Source organism: Eleutherodactylus coqui, chromosome 2 (assembly GCF_035609145.1).
Source record: "Eleutherodactylus coqui strain aEleCoq1 chromosome 2, aEleCoq1.hap1, whole genome shotgun sequence".
NCBI lineage: Eukaryota > Metazoa > Chordata > Amphibia > Anura > Eleutherodactylidae > Eleutherodactylus > Eleutherodactylus coqui.
In genome coordinates this window covers 282,887,394-282,910,905 of record NC_089838.1, presented here as the reverse complement: position 1 = coordinate 282,910,905, position 23,512 = coordinate 282,887,394, and the positions used below count along the sequence as shown (strand labels likewise).

At 48.0% G+C, this 23,512-nt stretch overlaps 1 protein-coding gene across 1 annotated transcript in view; it reads right to left on the bottom strand.

The window, feature by feature from the left end:
• Positions 1 to 23,083, bottom strand: part of NCAPH (non-SMC condensin I complex subunit H) — a 38,680-nt gene extending 15,597 nt beyond the window's left edge. Inside the window, exons 1-11 of the mRNA XM_066593092.1 lie at positions 23,029 to 23,083; positions 14,893 to 15,133; positions 10,413 to 10,503; positions 8,038 to 8,130; positions 7,815 to 7,953; positions 6,395 to 6,510; positions 3,945 to 4,134; positions 3,652 to 3,743; positions 3,224 to 3,420; positions 2,729 to 2,877; positions 2,531 to 2,634 (exon numbers count right to left, since the gene is read on the bottom strand). Coding sequence (XP_066449189.1) covers positions 2,531 to 2,634; positions 2,729 to 2,877; positions 3,224 to 3,420; positions 3,652 to 3,743; positions 3,945 to 4,134; positions 6,395 to 6,510; positions 7,815 to 7,953; positions 8,038 to 8,130; positions 10,413 to 10,503; positions 14,893 to 15,133; positions 23,029 to 23,038 — 1,422 coding nt within the window. The 5' untranslated portion in view covers positions 23,039 to 23,083. The remainder of the gene's footprint in view (positions 1 to 2,530; positions 2,635 to 2,728; positions 2,878 to 3,223; positions 3,421 to 3,651; positions 3,744 to 3,944; positions 4,135 to 6,394; positions 6,511 to 7,814; positions 7,954 to 8,037; positions 8,131 to 10,412; positions 10,504 to 14,892; positions 15,134 to 23,028) is intronic.
• Between the last annotated feature and the right edge of the window lie 429 nt (positions 23,084 to 23,512).

Below are 23,512 nucleotides of genomic sequence, written 5' to 3'. Positions count from 1 at the left end.
ATCATTTTGCTTCGGCCCGGCGCATGCGCGGGGCACGTCACCGACGTCATCGTGCACATCCGCCGAGCCGAAGAATGAAGATCCGGCCGCGACGAGAGAAGATGACGCCGCCGCGAAGAGAAGAAACGGAGCGGATGGGAGGTGAGTTTATTGTCATTTATTCTCCTTTTCAGCGCTCATGTCCGCGGGGCAGGAGGGACCCGCTGCAGATTCTACATGTAGAATCCGTAGCGGGCCCGATTTTCCCCGTGGACATGAGGCCTTAGTAGTGGCTAACTGTGTAATACTGTCAGCGGTTACCCCATTACCGCACTCTATATCAGACCCTATGCCCATACTAGTGGAATTGAGCTATGCCACAACCAACACCCTTCGCCATACTCCCTGGAAATTGAATCCTTCCTGGCTGAAGGTTATTGAGGTTGCAAAACTTACTAGTGGAATTTATAGCCAGAAATGATGGGTCTATTAATGTGTGTGGAATGGGATGCCATTAAGGCCTACTTACGGGGCATCCTTATTCAAAATATACCCATACTAAAAAAAGGATGCAACTGCTTAGAGAGGAACTCCAGGGCAGATTAGTAGGGACCGAAACTGAATGTATACACATTGGTACCCATGAGGCGCTCAATAATTGGAGAGACACCCGGGAGCCCTTGACACAATTTGATTTGGAAGCAGCTGCCAACAAGGGAGGTTTTCTGAAATTTTTTTTTTTGGAGGAGGGAGAGCGTGGCTGTACTTGTCAGGGCTCAGATGGGTTCTACATAGATTACTGGGTTGAGAAATCCATCTGGGGAAATTGATACTTTTACTACCGATATTGGAGAGACTCCGCTTTCATTTTATACTTCTCCAAGATTCAATATAATACGGAGCAGGTCCATCAATATTTGGCGGGTGTTGCTTTGCTTAACACTAAAGCAGTGGACTACATGGATTCGCAAGAGGCAGTAGAGTCCATGCCTAATAAGAAGGCTCCAGGTTGGATGGCCCACCAGTAGAAATATTCTGCTCCCTAAATTGTTGGCACTGCTCGCGGAAGCGATTAATAGACGAGAACTTCCAGCATCTATGAAAGAAGCCGTAGTTATAGCGTTACCTAAACCAGGGAAGGATCCCCTTGTAGCCGATTCATATAGGCCCATCTCACTTCTAACGAAGGACATTAAGCTTATAGTGAAAGTATTAGCCAGCAGGTTATCCAGTCATTTCCACATTGAATCACCCTGATCAAACTGGTTTTATACCTTCCAGATCCACAATAATGAATGTTTGCCGCTTAGACCTAGATTTGCAGGCGGTATATAATGTATAGGACATAATATTGCGCTAACTGGATACGGCTAAGGCATTTGATGGTGTGGAATGTGTAATTCTCTGGGAGGTTTTAGTGGCAATGGGTTTTGCTCCTACTTTCTTAACTTGGTTTAAATTATTGTACGCTGACCCAAGAGCATGTGTACCAGTTAATGGGAGACGGACCATTTTCCTTCCCATTATACAAGAGAACCAGAGAAGAGCGCCCGCTCTCTCCACTTCTATTTGCTTTAGCAACAGAGCCCCCAGCAAGTCAGGTTAGCTCACACGCAGGTATACAGTTTTTTACGAGGCGCTGTTGTAAAAGAAAATTGCTTTATACGCAGATGACATGCTGTTGTTTCTGGGTCATTCAATTACGTCTTTGGAAACGAATATTGGTCATTAATGAATATGGCAGTTACTCAGGCCTAATGATTAGGAAGGCTTCACACAAGTGTGTTTGCACGCGCAATACGCAGAGAATACAACCCATTGATTTCAATGGGTTCGCTCACATTTGTCTTTGACTGTACAGAAAAGAAAAAAAAAAAAAAAAACACAAAACACAGCATCTTCTATTTTTGTGCATATTCGCGCACCAAAAGATTCTATTGAAAATGCGCACTCAACACGCGCACCTGCCTGCTCGGAAGAGAAGATTCGGCTGCCGGCGGCTGGGGAGAGCGGGGAGGAACGGAGGGGAGATCTCCCTCTCCCCCCTGCCGCAACTCACCTGTCACCCGCGCCGGCAGCCGAACCTTTTCTTCCAAGCGGGCAGGTACTCGCTAAGGACAATGCTCAATCGAGTAATTGTCCTTAGCGAGTATGCTCGCTCATCTCTATTCAGGAGCTATCCTTAACATAAGACATCAATATCAGATTAGTAGGGATCCGACTCCTGGCATCCCCACTGATTAGCAGTTTGAGGGAGCTGTGGCCTCTCTGGATTGTGTTGTCATTTCATTGGTCACATGACGACATTTCTGTAGTTCTGTCCCTTCTCGAGTGAAAGGAATTATGCCACAATAGTAGACACAGTTGCGCTTGATATACGTTGAGGAGAGGGCGGTAGTTGCCTAAATGCAGTCCCTTCAAACAGCTGATCAATCTGATATGGATGATGATCAATACAAGAATCCATAAAATCTAGATATACAACAATAAACGATTTTTAAAAAAGGGGGGGGGGGGGGGGGGAGAGACTCGCGACATTGGTATGACTTACCCTAGTCTTACAAAAAAGAGCTGTAAAATCAAGGTCCTCTTCAAAGTCGAGAACAAAAACTTTCTTCACCTTCCTGACTTTTTGCTTGTCCCCAACGGACTCAACTGGTTAAGGTAAAATAGAGAGCTCAATTACTGACAAAGTTCCCATTTTGTAAGAAGCCTGGAAAAATAAAGCAAAAAACAGGACAGCACATACTTTTCTGTCTAGGTCTGAAACGCCAGTGTTCAGGCCCGGCCCACATGGACATGGTGCGTGGACTGAAGTAGGAATACTCTCCAGGGCAAGAAGACAGCTGAAGGCACATGGTACCAATATCCGCTTCTGATAATTTAGTAACCTGAGACCTGGAAAAATAGTAAGTTGGATTTAATTCAAGGAAACTCTAGCATTGTTACGCTTTTCTCATTACCTCCATCCCATTACAATAGCTGCAGACTAGTCATCAAAATTTTTGTTTTCCTTTGCTGTAACACAGAAGGCTAATGCATAAAATGTAATAAGTAGGGACATGGGCCCTATCATGATATGTAGAAGTTCCTCTGTCTAGGAATAGTCACCGCCTTACTAGAGGGTTGGGCTCATATTAGTTCATATGGGAAAAAGGGTTAAATAAGCCTCATACTATGTCCACTATTCCAGGAAAGAAAAGCAATCAGCATGTTGGCGCCAGGACAAGGAGGTGGTGCGTACCCCTTTCTCTCGGTTCTACAAGCCTCACGCTGTTCTGAGAACTGTCCGAGGTCTTCTACTTCATTCCCATCACACATATCTGCATCAAAGTCATCCATTTCATGACCGGCAGGCTCAGGACCATCATCCTCCACTTCAGCATTTATGTCAAAGGCATGGTTGCTTTCCTTGTATTTATCAGTTACTGTAGCTATGGTCTGCAAAATAAAAGAAGTTTGTGTCCCATGGTGACTAATAAGATTGCTCTAATTTCTTCTATAAAGCGGTCATAATGTGGCCCAAAACTGAGCATATATACGAATATTGTAAAGTCTAAATGAATTTGGCAATATCTGCAATCTGGCTGGGGTCACTATTACAGCTAATGAACCATTGCCAAGAAGATAGAATACTTTTCAGTGGAAGTAGTCCGGATTGGATGGTCATACCTCGTCATTTATATCACCATTCAGCTGCATCAGGCGGAATTTGGAGAGTGAGGGACATAACGGATGCTTTTCTGTGCAATTAACCAGCAGAGCTGCAAGAGGAACAAAAAGAAGTCCATTTTACATTTCTTTAAAATGCAAAAATAAAAGTTTGCTAAATATGTCTATGAACTATTTAAACATTTGCAATTAGGTCTCATCTTTTGATTCCATGCGCACTTAAGAAAAAAAAAAAAAAAGAAACAACATTCAAAGAATCCATATAAGCAGCACATCAAAGTTATTGGACTTACGTCTCAGTTCAGCGGTGTCCACAGAGTCAGGAGCAGGAAGGGTTTCTTCTTCAATAGTGGATAATGGGATCAAGAAATCATCAAAGTGTAACTCACTTCGGCAGTCTGAACAGCGGAGTGCAGTGAGGAATACACCCACGGTACTGCACTCATCAAATGAGGCAGCCGCTTTCTGAAAAAGGGGGTCAACCTGCAGAAAAAAAGAACACACAAAGGGGGAAGTTATTTCAACGCAGTAAGCAAAACAGAAAAAGTAACAGGTCTCACATATAAAAGCCAATACAGATAGATTATCTAGCCACATTGCTTGCGCGCATATTATATATATATATATATATATATATATATATATATATATATATATATATATATACACACATACACACACACACACACATATATATATATACACACTACCGTTCAAAAGTTTGGGGTCACATTGAAATGTCCTTATTTTTGAAGGAAAAGCACTGTACTTTTCAATGAAGATAACTTTAAACTAGTCCTAACTTTAAACAAATGCACTCTATACATTGCTAATGTGGTAAATGACTATTCTAGCTGCAAATGCCTGGTTTTTTTTGTGCAAAATCTACAAAGGTGAATAGAGGCCCATTTCCAGCAACTATCACTCCAGTGTTCTAATGGTACAATGTGTTTGCTCATTGGCTCAGAAGGCTAATTGATGATTAGAAAACCCTTGTGCAATCATGTTCACACATCTGAAAACAGTCTAGCTCGTTACAGAAGCTACAAAACTGACCTTCCTGTGAGCAGATTGAGTTTCTGGAGCATCACATTTGTGGGGTCAATTAAACGCTCAAAATGGCCAGAAAAAGAGAACTTTCATCTGAAACTCGACAGTCTATTCTTGTTCTTAGAAATGAAGGCTATTCCATGCGAGAAATTGCTAAGAAATTGAAGATTTCCTACAACGGTGTGTACTGCTCCCTTCAGAGGACAGCACAAACAGGCTCTTACCAGAGTAGAAAAAGAAGTGGGAGGCCGCGTTGCACGACTAAGCAAGAAGATAAGCACATTAGAGTCTCTAGTTTGAGAAACAGACGCCTCACAGGTACCCAACTGGCATCTTCATTAAATAGTACCCGCAAAACACCAGTGTCAACATCTACAGTGAAGAGGCGGCTGCGGGATTTTGGGCTTCAGGGCAGAGTGGCAAAGAAAAAGCCATATCTGAGACTGGCCAATAAAAGAAAAAGATTAAGATGGGCAAAAGAACACAGACATTGGACAGAGGAAGACTGGAAAAAAGTGTTGTGGACGGATGAATCCAAGTTTGAGGTGTTTGGATCACAAAGAAGAACGTTTGTGAGACGCAGAACAAATGAAAAGATGCAGGAAGAATGCCTGACGCCATCTGTTAAGCATGGTGGAGGTAATGTGATGGTCTGGGGTTGCTTTGGTGCTGGTAAGGTGGGAGATTTGTACAGGGTAAAAGGGATTCTGAATAAGGAAGGCTATCACTTCATTTTGCAACGCCATGCCATACCCAGTGGACAGCGCTTGATTGGAACCAATTTCATCCTACAACAGGACAATGACCCTAAACACACCTCCAAATTGTGCAAGAACTATTTACAGCAGAAGCAGGCAGCTGGTATTCTATCGGTAATGGAGTGGCCAGCGCAGTCACCAGATCTGAACCCCATTGAGCTGTTGTGGGAGCAGCTTGACCGTATGGTACGCCAGAAGTGCCCATCCAACCAATCCAACTTGTGGGAGATGCTTCTAGAAGCGTGGGGTGCAATTTCACAAGCTTACCTCAACAAATTAACAGCTAGAATGTCAAAGGTGTGCAATGCTGTAATTGCTGCAAAAGGAGGATTCTTTGACGAAAGCAAAGTTTGATGTAAAAACAATGTTATTTCAAATACAAATCATTATTTCTAACCTTGTCAATGTCTTGACTATTTTCTATTCATTTCACAACGCATGGTGGTGAATAAGTGTGACTTTTCATGGAAAACACAAAATTGTTTGGGTGACCCCAAACTTTTGAACGGTAGTGTACACACACACACACACACTTCAAAAGAGTGGTGCACCAGAAAATCCGATTACTCACATGTGACATACAACAGCCAGAATAACGTGAAAATAAAGAAAAACTCTTCAAATTTTTAAAGCACCTTATAGATGTTCAACATTGGCGTTCTTGGCAACACCGCGTATGGCAAGATATCCCCCCCTTATCGATTCCTTTGCAGCAGAGATGTGTTGTTTTAGGTGGTCTAGTGTCACTAATGGCGCCATATTGTACATTAGTGCATTAAAACTTCCAATTTTTTCAAGTCATTCTGGCGATTTAAAAAGGCAAACTCAGGCCTCATCACAACCATGATCGCACTAACTGCGGCACCAAACGTTACGTTGTACATGTTCCCGTGAGCTCACGTGTTAAATCTATCATTGTTAATAGCAGCACACACCTGGTCAACTCTGTCTACTGCAGAACGGCTGATGTTGTTAAGATTCTGCTCGATGGTTGCCCCAGAATGTTGCCTTTTCCTTTGCTTTTTATTTTGAGGTTCTTTACTTGCATCTTCTGTCAAAAAGAACACAAACAAGAAAACATAAGTAGATCTATACAACAAAAAAAGGAAGAAACTTTTAGGATCTGTGCAGACATCACAAAGTAAATCTGCACGTGATTGGATGACGATGAATGAAATCCGCAGTGAAAAATTAGTCACTTTTGCGAGACAGCATAGAGCACGCTCCAGAAAAATGTTGCGTGCCATGAGTGAATGGGTCTGGTTTAAGTTCACTTAAAATTGTACTGTACATCGTTGCAGAACGTCAGAGAACATTCAGCAACAGTTACTCACACTTAAACCCCCTTCAGATGCGCGCATTTTAGGTCCATAATACGGAGCTACCGTAAATCAATATAGATATTCAAACGGCCATATTTTTAACAACTTTTTTTTTTTTTTTTGCTTTTAAAAAACGCAGCATAACTTATTTTTTGTGTTTTTTCCTCCATATTGCTATTATTTTCTATTGCGTAGATACGGATCAGTATTTGCGCAGTAGAAAAATATAATATATGGAGACAAAAACCATTCGGTGCACATTCCACCCCTGACATTCAGCAATAATTCCAGTGTGTGAACTTACCCATAAGCTGCTCACGAGGACAACATTTTCTCCAATTAAAGAAGTTTCCAGTTTTAGGGCTCATGTTGACGGGCGTTTTTTCACCGTGTATTTCCCGGTGAATGGGATCAATAAAAGTCAATAAACTTTCATAGATCCATTCACATGTAGACACTGCGTGTAAATATACACGAGGAATAGATCGCAGCATGCTTGATATCTCTGTGTACCACACAGCGCGAGCCCTATACATTTGTATAGGCAGCATACACAACCCGGTCCGTATGCAATGCATTGCGTATGGGCGGTATTTTCATACGCAACTCCGCTATGAAACAGAGCGGGGAATTTTATTAAAAAAAGAAAGTCCCTCTGCATAATCGTGTGATATATGGGTACGCGCAGTACACTCGCAGCCATACACGGTCTATATATATTAACAGACCCGCAGTGTTTCCCCAATATGGCCGCAAAGCTTAATCATTGCATGATGAAAAGTTCTGAAACTGTATTATGCTTTGTTTCAAATTCTCACCATTTTTGAGGTTTGTTGCTGTTGAATGAAAATATTCTTTTTTAGAAAACCCAATCAGATCTAATATAGAGAGCTTGCTACAATTGTATCTAGTCTGGATAATCCTACGACATAAACAGCCTAGGCTTCAGGCTTGTGAATTCTCCCCACACTGATACATAGTAGCATGTATTTAGTTGGAGGAGTGGTGGTGTCACTAATCTATCATTACACACCAGCTCCCTGGTTCTCGGAATCCTCTGGTCCTTGTGCGTCCTTGCCAAGTCCTCCCAATACTTTGTACATATCAGCATGCACTGCATCAACTCGCACAGCATAGATTTTGGCACTTGCATCGAGTGTTCCTGCAGCAACCTGCAATGAAGTAAGAGAAGGCGTTAAAATGCTACAATCAGGAGTTTTGGTGCAGAAGTAGGAACACAAGAAGCTTTTATTCACCTTAAAGTTAGTCAGTTCACTCCCTTTCTCCTTGAGGATGTCTCTCATGTAATCGATCAGGTGCAGCCCAAAAGCATTCTTGGTTGTTATTCTCTGCAGCAGAAATTGGAAAAAGGAAATAAATACTATCAAAATGGAACCCTGTAATATGATCAGGCTCATTCACACGAGCGTAATGTCACTGCGTATTACAGGCACATAACACATGGTGAATGCAGTGAATGAAAGCACAGTGATTTTCCTTGTTCCATTCACACTTGCGTATATTCATTGCGTATAATAGGCGCATAAATAAAGAATGTAACATGTTCTATTCTACCGTGTATTATGTGCGATACAGCCCTATTGTTCTCTATGGTTGCATATAACATTGTGTACATTAAGGTTGGGGCATCGAAAACAGATATATCGAAATATCGCTATGTTTTGGCGAGGCTTTTTATCGATAGTGTTCTGTCCGATATATCGGTAACAGCGATAGTTTAAGGCGATATAATATCGATTTTTGTAAAGAAGAGACATGTCTTGTGATCCGGTGACCAGATTTTCTTTCTTTAGATTCTGCCCTTTCCTTTGTGTTGTACCGGATGTACAGGATGGAGTTTCGCTTGCGGCACTAATGAACTTGCAAACAAGTTCTGGAAACTTTTGGAAAGTGTGAGGTGACTCTTTGTCATCAGGTTTGCTCCAGGCAAAACGACTTTCAGAAAAAGTGGGGTCTTCGGCCCCTTTTCCACATGCGTTTGTTCATCGCGTTGGACGCAGGCTCTGAACGCTTGCGTCTAACACGATGGCTGTGGGCAATGCTTTCTAAATAAAAAGCATTTCCCCTTGCAGATGGAGGGCTGCGCTGAACGCACGAAGGTCGCGTCCAGAGAAGGAGATGCGAAATGTCATGCGTTCAGCATCTAACACGAACGCAGTGCCCATAGAAAAGACAGGAGACCTGTCTAACGCAATTACAATTGCGTTCGGGGCGCTGTGTTTGTGTTACCAGGCCCTGCATTGTTTACAAGTTGCCATGGAGACCGTTGGTCCCTCAGCGGCAACTTGAAAAAAATGCAGGGCACGCATGCCCACAAACACGCACAGAGATCATGCTCACATCCCGTCAGGTCCAGCGGCCATCTTCTGGCTTCCTTGTAGCTGGCAGGATCTTGTTTCAGTGTGTTTGTTGGCTCATTAGATACGATTATTGGGGCCAATGATAAAAAATGTATTTTCATATACCTAATTTTAATTATATGTTTTATCTGTAATTTGTTATTTTCATTTGTAACTTTAATATATTTTCATGTTATTAATAGTTAGAAGTTAATAAGAAATTCAACAGTTTAATGGTTCTAAAAGAAAACTATAATTTTTGTTGCTTGTGTTGCTTTATTAACCCCAGACCTGTTTTATTTTTATAGAACATTTTAAAAAGTCGATCAAAATATTGATAGTTTTCCATCCATATTTCACAATAATCAATAATTTTCTCAGCGATAGTCAATATCGACTATCGATATTTTTGTGTCGATGTCCCAACCCTAGTGTACATAAGCAATTGCAAAGCGTATGTGCAGTGTTTATACACAATGCCGCTAAACAACAGAGCTGGTAATAAAAAAAAAAGAAGAGTAAAAAAAAAAAATAATTTTATTTTATACACACACACACACAGTCCAAAATCACTGCCATATGCAATGATACGCCAGCTCACATTATGCACGCAGCATTTTGTCAATGAGTCCTAATGCAGAAGAAACCCTCTGTATATGCCACTTGCTCTGCTAGGTTCACACACCAGCAGTAAGAGCTCCATGCCGGTTTCCTGCTCCACTATAGAGGAGGGAAAATAGAATTGCTGCCCACAAACATATCAATCTCATGATGGAACCAACCAGATCATATCAGGGGTGTAGCAGCAGGCGCGTGGGCCTGGGTGCAAAAGTTCAGCTTGACTCCCTGGCCACAGTTACTTGGTTGGATCCATGGTAGTGAGACACCCCACTGCCTCTTGTAGTTAAAGTCCCCCTCCCATTCTCGTGCACAAATAGAGCTGCCCCCACTCCAACCATATAGACATTAACCCTTCCTGCTCCATCACACTGGAGCGCTGCGCTCACCCCACCATTTATGCTGCCAGAGTGTATTATGGCTCCTTCCGCTCAATATGTGCTCTTAAGGAGGGGGCGCTTAGAGGCCCGATCGCAGCTGAGACTTCTATTGCACCACGCAGACAATCACGGGGTCCATCCAGCTTTCATCATACTATCCGGCCTTTATACCAGACAAGATAGCATGCTGCACTATTTAATCTGCACAGATTATGCCAGAGCCTTGGATGGAGCCAGTTTAAAATATGTTAAGTGAGAATAAAAAAAACCTACATTCTCCTGAGACAGCTTGATGCAGGTGGAGTAGTGATCCGAGATCTGCGTATTGCTCAGTTTGGGCAGGAGGAGCGATGTTGCCTCAGACCTGTCGAACAAAGATTTGTCATTGTCAGGAAATGTTTTCAATGATCAATAATGGAATAATTGACACAATAAGTTATAGGCCTCATGTCCACGGGGGAAATCAGGCCCACTATGGATTCTCCATGGAGAACCCATAGTGGGTCCCTCCTGCCCCGCGGACATGAGGCATTAAAATAAAAATAAACTCACCTGCTGCGGTCCCTGCAGGTCTTCCCTTCTTCGCGGCCGAATCTTCTCTCTTCAGCCCGGCGGATGTGCTCGGCACGTCGGCCTGCCGTGAAGGAAGGAAGATCTGCATCGCCCGGAGCAGGTGAGTTTAATTCAGGCGCGGGTCTCCTGCGGATCCGGACAGCTTCCATAGGCTTCAATAGAAGCCTGCGGGAGCCATCCCCGCGGGAGACCCGCACCTAAATGGAGCATGCCCATTTTTTTTCATGCTTCAGAAATGTTTAAATTCCCTTTTATTGACCATCCACGGGTATTTATCTACCGCTGCGGATTTTAATTCTTCTTTTCCCCGTGGACATTTACCAATTCTATTCCATATACAGTGCAAGCAGTATCTTAAGATACGACAGGCTCTGCTGGATGATAAATCGGACACTTCTGTCTAGTTTTGTACCAGCCATTAGTTGACTTAGTTTATGCTAGGTTTTGGCGCAGTTTTTTTGTACACAGCAGCACATTAAAGCCACTCGCCTTTCCATGAAACCACACAGGCACTGACAAAAAAAAAAAAAAAATGTTTGAAAGTGTCTAAAATACATAAGAAATGCTGTGCTTAGCATGTAGGAGAGTTCTCTAATGCAGTTTGTGCCACTCTTCCTGTCACAGGCCTCTCACCAACCAAGCAAGAATCTCACGGCACACTGATTAGGGGCAAAACCCCCCAAAACATTATGGATTCTGGCTTGGTTTTCAATTCCCAGTCATTGATACAAGGCTCGTATAAAGAATCCAACATTGACTTGCAGGAATGCTACCTCCCAATAGGTGGCGCTACACTGGTACTTTTCCGTCATAAATTGCCAGAGAACTGGCGTATTTTTATTACCAAGTCTTCCCATTGCATTGATTCATTCTAGAAGTTAATTCAAGGTTAAGGATTCTCGTCAACGAAGCCATACAACAACTCTGCAATTCCCTATGTATCTTATGTGGGAGAACTCTTCTGCACAATCTACATGGAAACTTGATTTCGGACTGGAAGGACATGCTCAGACTACCACTGGAGGCGCCGTTCAAACCTCCGTTCGCAGTTCTGTTGGATTGATGATCAAAATCAGCACAGCGTGCAGCATTATTCTGAACGTCAAGATAGGAGAAACCTGGTGAACCCAAATAGAACACAAATTTGGGCCCGTTAGGCTACCTCATAGGGCAGCAGGATCACGGAACTAAACCGTGTCCGACAGTTCAGTATGCTAACTATTACAACATGCTGGAAAGGTTACTTCCATAAGTTATGTTCACGTGTAGCGGAATAGTTACAGATTTTCCGTAAATCCACTTCAATTTGCGCACCTTTAAAAGGGTGAAATCAGCTGCAGAGCCGCAGCAAAATCCACACCAATGGTGCGCATTATTTAATGCATACTTTGTGACTGCCATTTTTTTGGGAGGAGTCTTCCAGCCGCCGCCTCCATTTACTGCGAACAGCCAGTCAGTCATAGATGGACGACTATGTTTACACGGAGCAATAACTGCTTGATTTTTAGGTGCGCTAAAAACGAGGGGACTCCGACAACTGCCCTGTTGGCGGCAGCGTGTACACGGGGCAACCATCACCTGAATTCGCTATTTCCAGCAATCATTCAGGCGATCATCAACCCGTATAAAAAGTATCTTAAAGGGGTTGTCCCGCGATAGCAAGTGGGGTTATACACTTATGTATGGCCATATTAATGCACTTTGTAATGTACATCGTGCATTAAATATGAGCCATACAGAAGTTATTCACTTACCTGCTCCGTTGCTGGCGTCCCCGTCGCCATGGTGCCGTCTAATTTTAGCATCTAATCACCCGATTAGACGTGCTTGCGCAGATGGGTCTTTTCCCTTCGGCTCGGCAGCAGCGGTCTGGCTCCGCCCCCTTGTACGTGTCATCGCGTAGCTCCGCCCCATCACATGTGCCGATTCCAGCCAATCAGGAGGCTGGAATCGGCACACATCATGGGGCGGAGCTACACGATGACGCGTACAAGGGGGCGGAGCCAGAACGCTGCTGCTGCCGAGCCGAGCGGCATATAAGGTAATACTTACCTAGTCGCTGCGGTCCGGGCCGCTGTTCTCTGCCGTTGATCCGGGCTTCCTCTGCACTCCCAAGTCTATTGCCGTAGGCCAGGTTTGAGAACCCCGCCTCCAGCAATAGAGTGCTGTGATTGGGCATCAAGCCAGCGCCGACAACCAATCACAGCCCTTCATTGACTGTTTCAGCCAATCAGTTTGCCGGCGCTGATTGGCTGAGACAGTCAATGAAGGGCTGTGATTGGACATCGAGCGCGCCGACAGCCAATCACAGCACTCTATTGCTGGAGGCGGGGTTCTCAAACCTGGCCTACAGCAATCGACTTGGGAGTGTTGGAGAAGTCCAGATGAGCGCCAGAGACCAGCGGCCGCGACCCGGACTGCAGCGGCTAGGTGAGTATTAACTTTCTTTTTTTCTTCTAACTAGCTGGGACAGATTTTCGGGGCAGGGCTTCTATTACAAGCCCTCACCCCGAAAATCGGCGAGCGGTTAACGCTGCCAAAAACACGGCACCAAGTGTTGCCGCGTTTTCAGCAGTGCTGAAACCGCTGCCCATTCATTTTAATGGGCGACGTAGGGCTGAAAATGCGCCAAAATAGAACTTGCATCGCTGTCAAAGCGCAGCGTTGGGAGGCGCCGCGTTTTCAGCCCTGTGTAAGCAGCCCCATTGAAATGTATGGGAGCCTTGTACAGCGTTTAGCGCTGGGCTGAAAGGGCAGCGTTAAACGCTGTACAAAACGCCCTGTGTGAGGGAGGCCTAAGGCCGGGCTCACACAACCGTATATTATATGGGACATTTATTGAAACACTGTTTCAATTTTACTTTTGCAATATTAAACTAATTAGCATTTTCTTCTTTGTCTAGAAGGCAAATATCGGTACAAAAGATGGCTGACGTTTTTCATATTTGGGTTTACTCAGCATTGGGACGCAGCTGAGAAACAGAATAACGCCATAAAATACATACCATGTTATCTTCATGATCCAACAACGTTACAGAAGTGTTAGGCTAATTTCACACAGAAACTTGGCCAGATATTGCGCTAACCAAGGAGCGACGCCCTCACGGATAGGAGGCGTTTTTGTGTTTAAACCGCCTCGGATCACTTCAGGAAAGTAGCGATCCTCCACCGCAGCTAGAAGAGGATTGCGGAGTGTTTCCCGTAGTTTTCAATGGGTAAACCTCATACTGCACTCGTGTGCACCTCTGGGAATGCCCAGATAGGACATGCCGCGATGTGGGGACAAAAGGTAGGGCCCTTAGGCTTTATTCATACAAGCATTTTTACGCAGCTTTTTAGCCACGTTTTCACCCCAGCCGAAAATCGCGACCACCTGGGACATTGGATTCCAATGCATTGGTTCACACGGGCGATTTTGCAGCATGTTGCACCATAAAAAAAAAAAGAAAAAGCACATATGCGACCGCAATTATACGCTGCCGGAAAAGCCAGGTCTGGGTCTATCCTTCAACTGATATACGCTGGAAAAATAAGAAGTGGAGGCAGTTTAGCAGCGCCCAACACAGGGAGAAGCTTACAGGCACCGCTATTTCGGCATTTAAATTCATTCCGAGGATTTATGCCGAGCGGGGGATTTCCGGGCTGCGGCGTACTTTTTGCACCCGGTCATGTGAATGGATGAGAAATCGCTACTTAAGCTCGAGACTTGATTGCGTCATTTCTTCATTCACGCGGTTTATTGGCGCGCGTGCGGGCACCCACAAAAATGCATACGCTCATGTGTAGGAGCCCTTAGTGTTACAATTGGAAACCAAACAAAGTGAAAATATCATCAGCCTTCAGTGCGCCTTCAAAACACGAAATCAGCTAAAACAATTAGGGTCTGGGGACTCTCACACGTGCTTTTTTTTTAACCGTGTATTTCGAACGCAGGTTATGCACGTAATTAAGCTTTACATTACTTTCAATTGCGGCTCAGACACACTGTGCAAAACGCATGCACTATATTGGCGTGTATTACGCGCACATACGTGCCAAGATAGTGTATGGGGATTGTCAGCATGCAGCAATATGTAACACATTCAGCACTGCTGCGCGCTCCCACGCAGGAAAAAAAAAATGCTTAAAATCAGTATGTCTGATTGTTTGGGGATTTTGCTTCCAGGGTGCAGGAACTCACCTCTGAGCGGGAGAGATAACCGACGCAGGAGAATCCGCATTACTCAGCTGCAAGTCGATCACCCTGGACCTCCGTCTCTGTTTCCTTTCCAGTTCATCATCATTGCTGGTGAAATTCTGCAGCGTGGGCGTCCCTGCGGCACTGACGGGCTGCGATCTAGTAGCTGGAGACAGGTACACCTCGGTTGGGGACAACGGCTTGTGGCGCCCCCCTGACTGAGGAGTTGATGTGTCCATGGCGCCTGCAAGAAAAAAAAAAAATTTCACTAACCTAAGTATTTGCAGAAATCGGGAAGTTTTTCAATCCATATCAGACAGCAATTACAAACTGTGAATGAATGGAGGAATGGTGGAGCAAGTGCACCGTCACTCCATGAGTGAACCCCAACTAATGGGGGGGGACGCAGTCAGGACACCCCCATATCTAACAGTTATCACCCATCTAATAAAGGGTTTTGGCAGAAATAACCATAAGTCTATCATAAAACCAACATCTTTGGTTCTACTGAGCTAAGCCAATCAAGCGCGCCCAGTTTAAGTAAGGCCACATTCACATTTGCACCCCGGCTTCTATGGGAGCGGTATAGCAAAATCCCTGTCCAAAAAAAATTAGTCCTACAGGGCCAACTTCACCCGGTGTGATTCACAGCCCGATATCGCATTCGCCAACAAGCGATTTTCCCGTATATGCGAGGCATTTCTATACCAAAACCGCCTTGCATCACTTCGGGAAAGGAGCGATCATCTGCTAAATCTAACAATATGCAGCAAGCCAGAGGAGCTATAAACTGTCCACCGCAGACCTATATGCATCACCCACCCATCCCAACCCAGATTGGGGAGGAGCGACTGCATGCAACTAGAGCTGCAATGTGACCGATACCACAGAAGCCACTACATAGGGGGCAGTGCAGCGCTCCTGCTTCGACCTCTGTGTATTCCGACGGGCGCTGCCTGGAAACCCCCTTGGCCGGGTCCAACACAGGATGGATTTGCCACAGAATTTCCACGCAGACCCACCACATCAAAATTCCACCGCATTTACAGCAGCAAAGTGGGTGAGATTGTGAAAATTCCATCTACAAGCTGTAGGCAAGAAAAAAAAAAGGCACAAAACCCGTGTGGGAATAAATAAATAAATAAATTAAATAAATCCCATCTGGTACAGCGCAGCAGGTCAATTTTAGCGCCACGTCTGCTGCTGACTGCACTTCTCAATATATTTTGTTAACATTTTTAAAAGGTATATCTACAAAGTTACTTGGTTTCTCTTGCTGAGAACAACCACCCAACTCTGAAATATAGAACAGACAGGGCTCGAAAATCACAGCGTTACAAAGGACATTCGAGCGCAGGTTTGAGGATGCCCATTAAATCAAGTGGGAGAGTTGAACAGTGGTTAGCATGGCGCTTGGAACGTTAGCGTTCAGCGAAAGCCCTACGGGGGACAAACGATCCCATTACCGATCAGCGACAGCCGCACTACGGGGGACAAACGATCCCATTACCGATCAGCGACAGCCCTACGGGGGACAAACGATCCCATTACCGATCAGCGACAGCCGCACTACGGGGGACAAACGATCCCATTACCGATCAGCGACAGCCCTACGGGGGACAAACGATCCCATTACCGATCAGCGACAGCCGCACTACGGGGGACAAACGATCCCATTACCGATCAGCGACAGCCGCCCTACGGGGGACAAACGATCCCATTACGATCAGCGACAGCCGACCTACGGGGGACAAACGATCCCATTACCGATCAGCGACAGCCGCCCTACGGGGGACAAACGATCCCATTACCGATCAGCGACAGCCGCCCTACGGGGGACAAACGATCCCATTACCGATCAGCGACAGCCGCCCTACGGGGGACAAACGATCCCATTACCGATCAGCGACAGCCGCCCTACGGGGGACAAACGATCCCATTACCGATCAGCGACAGCCGCCCTACGGGGGACAAACGATCCCATTACCGATCAGCGACAGCCGCCCTACGGGGGACAAACGATCCCATTACCGATCAGCGACAGCCGCCCTACGGTGGACAAACGATCCCATTACCGATCAGCGACAGCCGCCCTACGGGGGACAAACGATCCCATTACCGATCAGCGACAGCCGCCCTACGGTGGACAAACGATCCCATTACCGATCAGCGACAGCCGCACTACGGGGGACAAACGATCCCATTACCGATCAGCGACAGCCGCACTACGGGGGACAAACGATCCCATTACCGATCAGCGACAGCCGCACTACGGGGGACAAACGATCCCATTACCGATCAGCGACAGCCGCACTACGGGGGACAAACGATCCCATTACCGATCAGCGACAGCCGCACTACGGGGGGCAAACGATCCCATTACCGATCAGCGACAGCCGCACTACGGGGGACAAACGATCCCATTACCGATCAGCGACAGCCGCACTATGGGGGGCAAACGATCCCATTACCAAGTAGTGACAGCCGTACGGGGGCAAACGATCCCATTACCAAGTAGTGACAGCCGTACGGGGGCAAACGATCCCATTACCAAGTAGTGACAGCCGTACGGGGGCAAACGATCCCATTACCGAGTAGTGACAGCCGTACGGGGGCAAACGATCCCATTACCGAGTAGTGACAGCCGTACGGGGGCAAACAATCCCATTACAGAGTAGTGACAGCCGTACGGGGGCAAACAATCCCATTACAGAGTAGTGACAGCCGCACGGGGGCAAACGATCCCATTACCGATCAGCGACAGCCGCACTACGGGGGACAAACGATCCCATTACCGATCAGCGACAGCCGCACTACGGGGGACAAACGATCCCATTACCGATCAGCGACAGCCGCACTACGGGGGGCAAACGATCCCATTACCGATCAGCGACAGCCGCACTACGGGGGGCAAACGATCCCATTACCGATCAGCGACAGCCGCACTACGGGGGGCAAACGATCCCATTACCAAGTAGTGACAGCCGTACGGGGGCAAACGATCCCATTACTGAGTAGTGACAGCCGTACGGGGGCAAACGATCCCATTACCGAGTAGTGACAGCCGTACGGGGGCAAACGATCCCATTACCGAGTAGTGACAGCCGTACGGGGGCAAACAATCCCATTACCGAGTAGTGACAGCCGTACGGGGGCAAACAATCCCATTACAGAGTAGTGACAGCCGTACGGGGGCAAACAATCCCATTACAGAGTAGTGACAGCCGCACGGGGGCAAACGATCCCATTACCGATCAGCGACAGCCGCACTACGGGGGACAAACGATCCCATTACCGATCAGCGACAGCCGCACTACGGGGGACAAACGATCCCATTAACGATCAGCGACAGCCGCCCTACGGGGGACAAGCGATCCCATTACCGATCAGCGACAGCCGCACTACGGGGGGCAAACGATCCCATTACCGATCAGCGACAGCCGCACTACGGGGGACAAACGATCCCATTACCGATCAGCGACAGCCGCACTACGGGGGGCAAACGATCCCATTACCAAGTAGTGACAGCCGTACGGGGGCAAACGATCCCATTACTGAGTAGTGACAGCCGTACGGGGGCAAACGATCCCATTACCGAGTAGTGACAGCCGTACGGCGGCAAACGATCCCATTACCGAGTAGTGACAGCCGTACGGGGGCAAACGATCCCATTACCGAGTAGTGACAGCCGCACGGGGGCAAACGATCCCATTACCGAGTAGTGACAGCCGCACGGGGGCAAACGATCCCATTACCGATCAGCGGCAGCCCTACGGGACAAACGATCCCATTGCCGATCAGCGACTGCCCTACGGGGACAAACGATTCCATTACCGATCAGCGACTGCCCTACGGGGACAAACGATCCCATTACCGTTCAGCGACAGCCCTACAGGGACAAACGATCCCATTACCGTTCAGCGACAGCCCTACGGGGACAAACGATCCCATTACCGTTCAGCGACAGCCCTACGGGGACAAACGATCCCATTACCGTTCAGCGACAGCCCTACGGGGACAAACGATCCCATTACCGATCAGCGACAGTCGTCCGGGGGCAAACGATCCTACTACTGACCGGTTGTCCTCATAGAGCAGATAATGATTCCACGGGTACGGAGGGAGCCTTCTGTGTCCTGAGAATAGGTCGTCGGTAGTAAAAGCCTGGAATACCCCTTTAGGCCTTTTTCACATTAGCAGCAGTGATATCCCAGCAGTTTCGTGGCGCTACAAAGTCACAGTTCAATGCAATAGCTGTGATTGGTTCATTGAGCGGTCGCTCAACCAATCAGAGCCAGCACTTCCTGGAGGCGTTTTCGTATGATGCAACATAAAGCAAGGCTCCATAGGGAAACATGGGCTATAAAACATCACAAACCGCAGCTGTATGGAGCCCCCCCCCCCCCCCCCTGCAATGTAACAGCCTACAAAACATCGCTCATGTGAAGGAACCAATTGGAAAGCATGGGCTTCACATACATGTGACGTGTAGCGCTGTCACACTGCGAGAAAAAAAATTTAAATAATCACACAGTTTTGTCGCCCATGTGAAGGTGACCTTTTTACATCTACACAATAAATAGTGATTCCCAGCTGTTGTGGAACTACAAGTCCCATCATGCCAGATTATGCTGGGAGTTGTACAACATTGTTCTGATCTGTGATTCAGTTCTTCGGGCTCCTCCCCATCTGTGAGCCTCATTGCATGCTGAACGAGGCTATTTTGTGTGCGCACACTTCACTGTACGCTTCCTGCCCGCAGGACATATTTATTTGCGCACGATAAACAAGACGCACAACTTGTTACGGCAAACTTAGTCTAATGAGTCCCAGATGTGTATTCTCTCCAGGAAAATTACGCAGTGTAATACGCATCGCATTTGCACCCCCCTATCCATAACTTCTTTGGGGACCTTTGGTGCGTAAATGTGCAGAAATGTAGTGCATGCTGCGTTTGTTTATTTTGTGCAACTGAAATGGACGTGTAAAACACAGAAATGTGAACAAACAATCAAATTAGCGGGTTCTATTCTCTGCGTATTGCGCACGTAAATTTTACGCGCACTAATAGTAGAGTAGCTGCACTTTCAGTAAAGTTTTGCAGTGTCAGAGACATGTTGAAAATATTGATCAGTGGGGGTCCTGCTGCTGAGACCCCCGCTGATCACTAGGATTTGGGGGCTGCAGAGCTCACCCGGGGACCGTGCCCCCACTGCTGAGACCCCCGCTGATCACTAGGATGTGGGGTCTGCAGAGCTCACCCTACAACTGTGTCCCCACTGCTGAGACCCCCGCTGATCACTAGGATGTGGGGTCTGCAGAGCTCACCCGGAGACCGTGCCCCCACTGCTGACACCTCAGGTGATCACTAGGATGTGGGGGCTGCAGCGCTCACGCGAGGAACGTGCCCCCACTGCTGAGACCCCCACTGATCACTAGGATGTGGGGGCTGCAGCGCTCACGCGAGGAACGTGCCCCCACTGCTGAGACCCCCACTGATCACTAGGATGTGGGGGCTGCAGAGCTTACCTGAGGACCATGCCCCCACTGATCACTAGGATGTGGGGTCTGCAGAGCTCCCCCTACGACTGTGCCCCCACTGCTGAGACCTCATCTGATCACTAGGATGTGGGGGCGGCAGCGCTCACCCGAGGAACGTGCCCCCACTGCTGAGACCCCCGCTGATCACCAGGATGTGCGGGCTGCAGAGCTTACCCGAGGACCGTGCCCGAACTGCTGAGACCCCCGCTGATCATTAGGATGGGGGGTCTGCAGAGCTCACCCTACGACCGTGCCCCCACTGTTGAGACCTCAGCTGATCACTAGGATGTGGCGGCTGCAGAGCTCACCCGAGGACCGTGCCCCACTGCTGAGACCCCCGCTGATCACTAGGATGTGGGGGCTGCAGAGCTCACCCTAGGACTGTGCCCCCACTGATCACTAGGATGTGGGGCCTGCAGAGCTCACCCGAGGACCATGCCCCCACTGATCACTAGGATGTGGGGTCTGCAGAGCTCACCCTACGACCGTGCCCCCACTGCGGAGACCTCAGCTGATCACCAGGATGTGGGGGCTGCAGAGCTCACCCGAGGACTGTGCCCCACTGCTGAGACCCCCGCTAATCACTAGGATGTGGGGTCTGCAGAGCTCACCCTACAACTGTGTCCCCACTGCTGAGACCCCCGCTGATCATTAGGATGTGGGGGCTGCAAAGCTCACCCGAGGACCGTGCCCCACTGCTGAGACCCCCGCTGATCACTAGGATGTAAGGCGGCAGAGCTCACCCTACAACTGTGTCCCCACTGCTGAGACCCCCGCTGATCACTAAGATGTGGGGTCTGCAGAGCTCACCCGGAGACCGTGCCCCCACTGCTGACACCTCAGGTGATCACTAGGATGTGGGGGCTGCAGCGCTCACGCGAGGAACGTGCCCCCACTGCTGAGACCCCCACTGATCACTAGGATGTGGGGGCTGCAGAGCTCACCCTACGACTGTGCCCCCACTGCTGAGACCTCAGCTGATCACCAGGATGTGGGGGCTGCAGAGCTCACCCGAGGACCGTGCCCCACTGCTGAGACCCCCGCTAATCACTAGGGTGTGGGGGCTGCAGCGCTCACCCGAGGACCGTGCCCCCACAGCTGAGACACCCGCTCATCACTAGAATGTGGGGTCTGCAGAGCTCACCCTACGACTGTGCCCCCACTGCTGAGACCCCCGCTGATCACTAGGATGTGGGGGCTGCAGAGCTCACCCGAGGACCGTGCCCCACTGCTGAGACCCCCGCTGATCACTAGGATGTGGGGGGCTGTAGAGCTCACCCGAGGACCGTGCCCCACTGCTGAGACCCCCGCTGATCACTAGGATGTGGGGGGCTGTAGAGCTCACCCTACAACTGTGTCCCCACTGCTGAGACCCCCACTGATCACTAGGATGTGGGGGCTGCAGAGCTCACCCTACGACTGTGCCCCCACTGCTGAGACCTCAGCTGATCACCAGGATGTGGGGGCTGCAGAGCTCACCCGAGGACCGTGCCCCACTGCTGAGACCCCCGCTAATCACTAGGGTGTGGGGGCTGCAGCGCTCACCCGAGGACCGTGCCCCCACAGCTGAGACACCCGCTCATCACTAGAATGTGGGGTCTGCAGAGCTCACCCTACGACTGTGCCCCCACTGCTGAGACCCCCGCTGATCACTAGGATGTGGGGGCTGCAGAGCTCACCCGAGGACCGTGCCCCACTGCTGAGACCCCCGCTGATCACTAGGATGTGGGGGGCTGTAGAGCTCACCCGAGGACCGTGCCCCACTGCTGAGACCCCCGCTGATCACTAGGATGTGGGGGGCTGTAGAGCTCACCCTACAACTGTGTCCCCACTGCTGAGACCCCCACTGATCACTAGGATGTGGGGGCTGCAGAGCTCACCCTACGACTGTGCCCCCACTGCTGAGACCTCAGCTGATCACCAGGATGTGGGGGCTGCAGAGCTCACCCTACGACTGTGCCCCCACTGCTGAGACCTCAGCTGATCACCAGGATGTGGGGGCTGCAGAGCTCACCCGAGGACCGTGCCCCACTGCTGAGACCCCCGCAGCAGGCAGGTGACTTCCACAACAATCACTACGGGCATCATTGCAGGACGCCCCCGCGGCAGAGCAAGCACTGCGCTGAGGGTTAGTACAGATATGGTTCCCGGTATCCAGACATCAGCTGTCAGATGTTTCTGCAGGCAGAATATAATACACTGCAGTACTTGGGATTGTTCACTACGGGGGCAAAAAAAATAGATTTAAAAAAAAATGTTAAATAGTCACAAAAAGATAAAATAAGTTTAAACGCTCCCTTTCCTCCATTATTAATATGGAAACACCCGGCATCCCTAAAGGGCAGGCTAGCAAAATAGCGTTTCCTCCACAAGGTGAAAGAAAAATGACAGAATTGTGTATCTTCAGTAATTTATGGTCAGGAGGCCCTGGCTGGAAGGGGAGGGGGGTGTCACACTCCTTCTGTTCCAGATCAGGACGACTGCGACTTGTATAAACAGAGGGGCTCGGACATCCCTAACACATGAACGCACAGACAAGACTCCGAGGCGGACTACTAGTCCCAGCAAGCGTCGTTAAGAACACAGAGCGGCACATACCTCCCGGCATCCGGCCTGCTGCGCTTTCAAATATTCCGCGCCTTCCTCCAGCGTGGTGACGTCACACGGATAACGGCTCGGGGAGGATGAATGTGTGGAGCGAGCGGTGGGAGGGGCACGTAGGCAAACGCTTCGTACGTGTGGGCGGAGTCTGAGACGCTCGGCGCCATATTTGTTTTGACCAATTGCCCTCTTTGCTATTAGCGTTCTTTTTATGTAATTGCTAGTAACTAGGACTGAGTTTGTATGTAGTGTATTGTATGCCAGCGATTTGTTTGACCTTCTAAATATAATATATCTTCTGTTTCTAAACATCATGATTCTATTTTGTCCAATTATACCAGTCACTCAATACTGTGGAATCAAAAACTACCTAATATAGGGCTCCTTCACACGTACGTGCAATATACAGAGAATAGGTCACATTGATTTCAATGGGTTCGTTCACGCGCGCAAATTTACTCTGTGCATTTCGGTCACACAA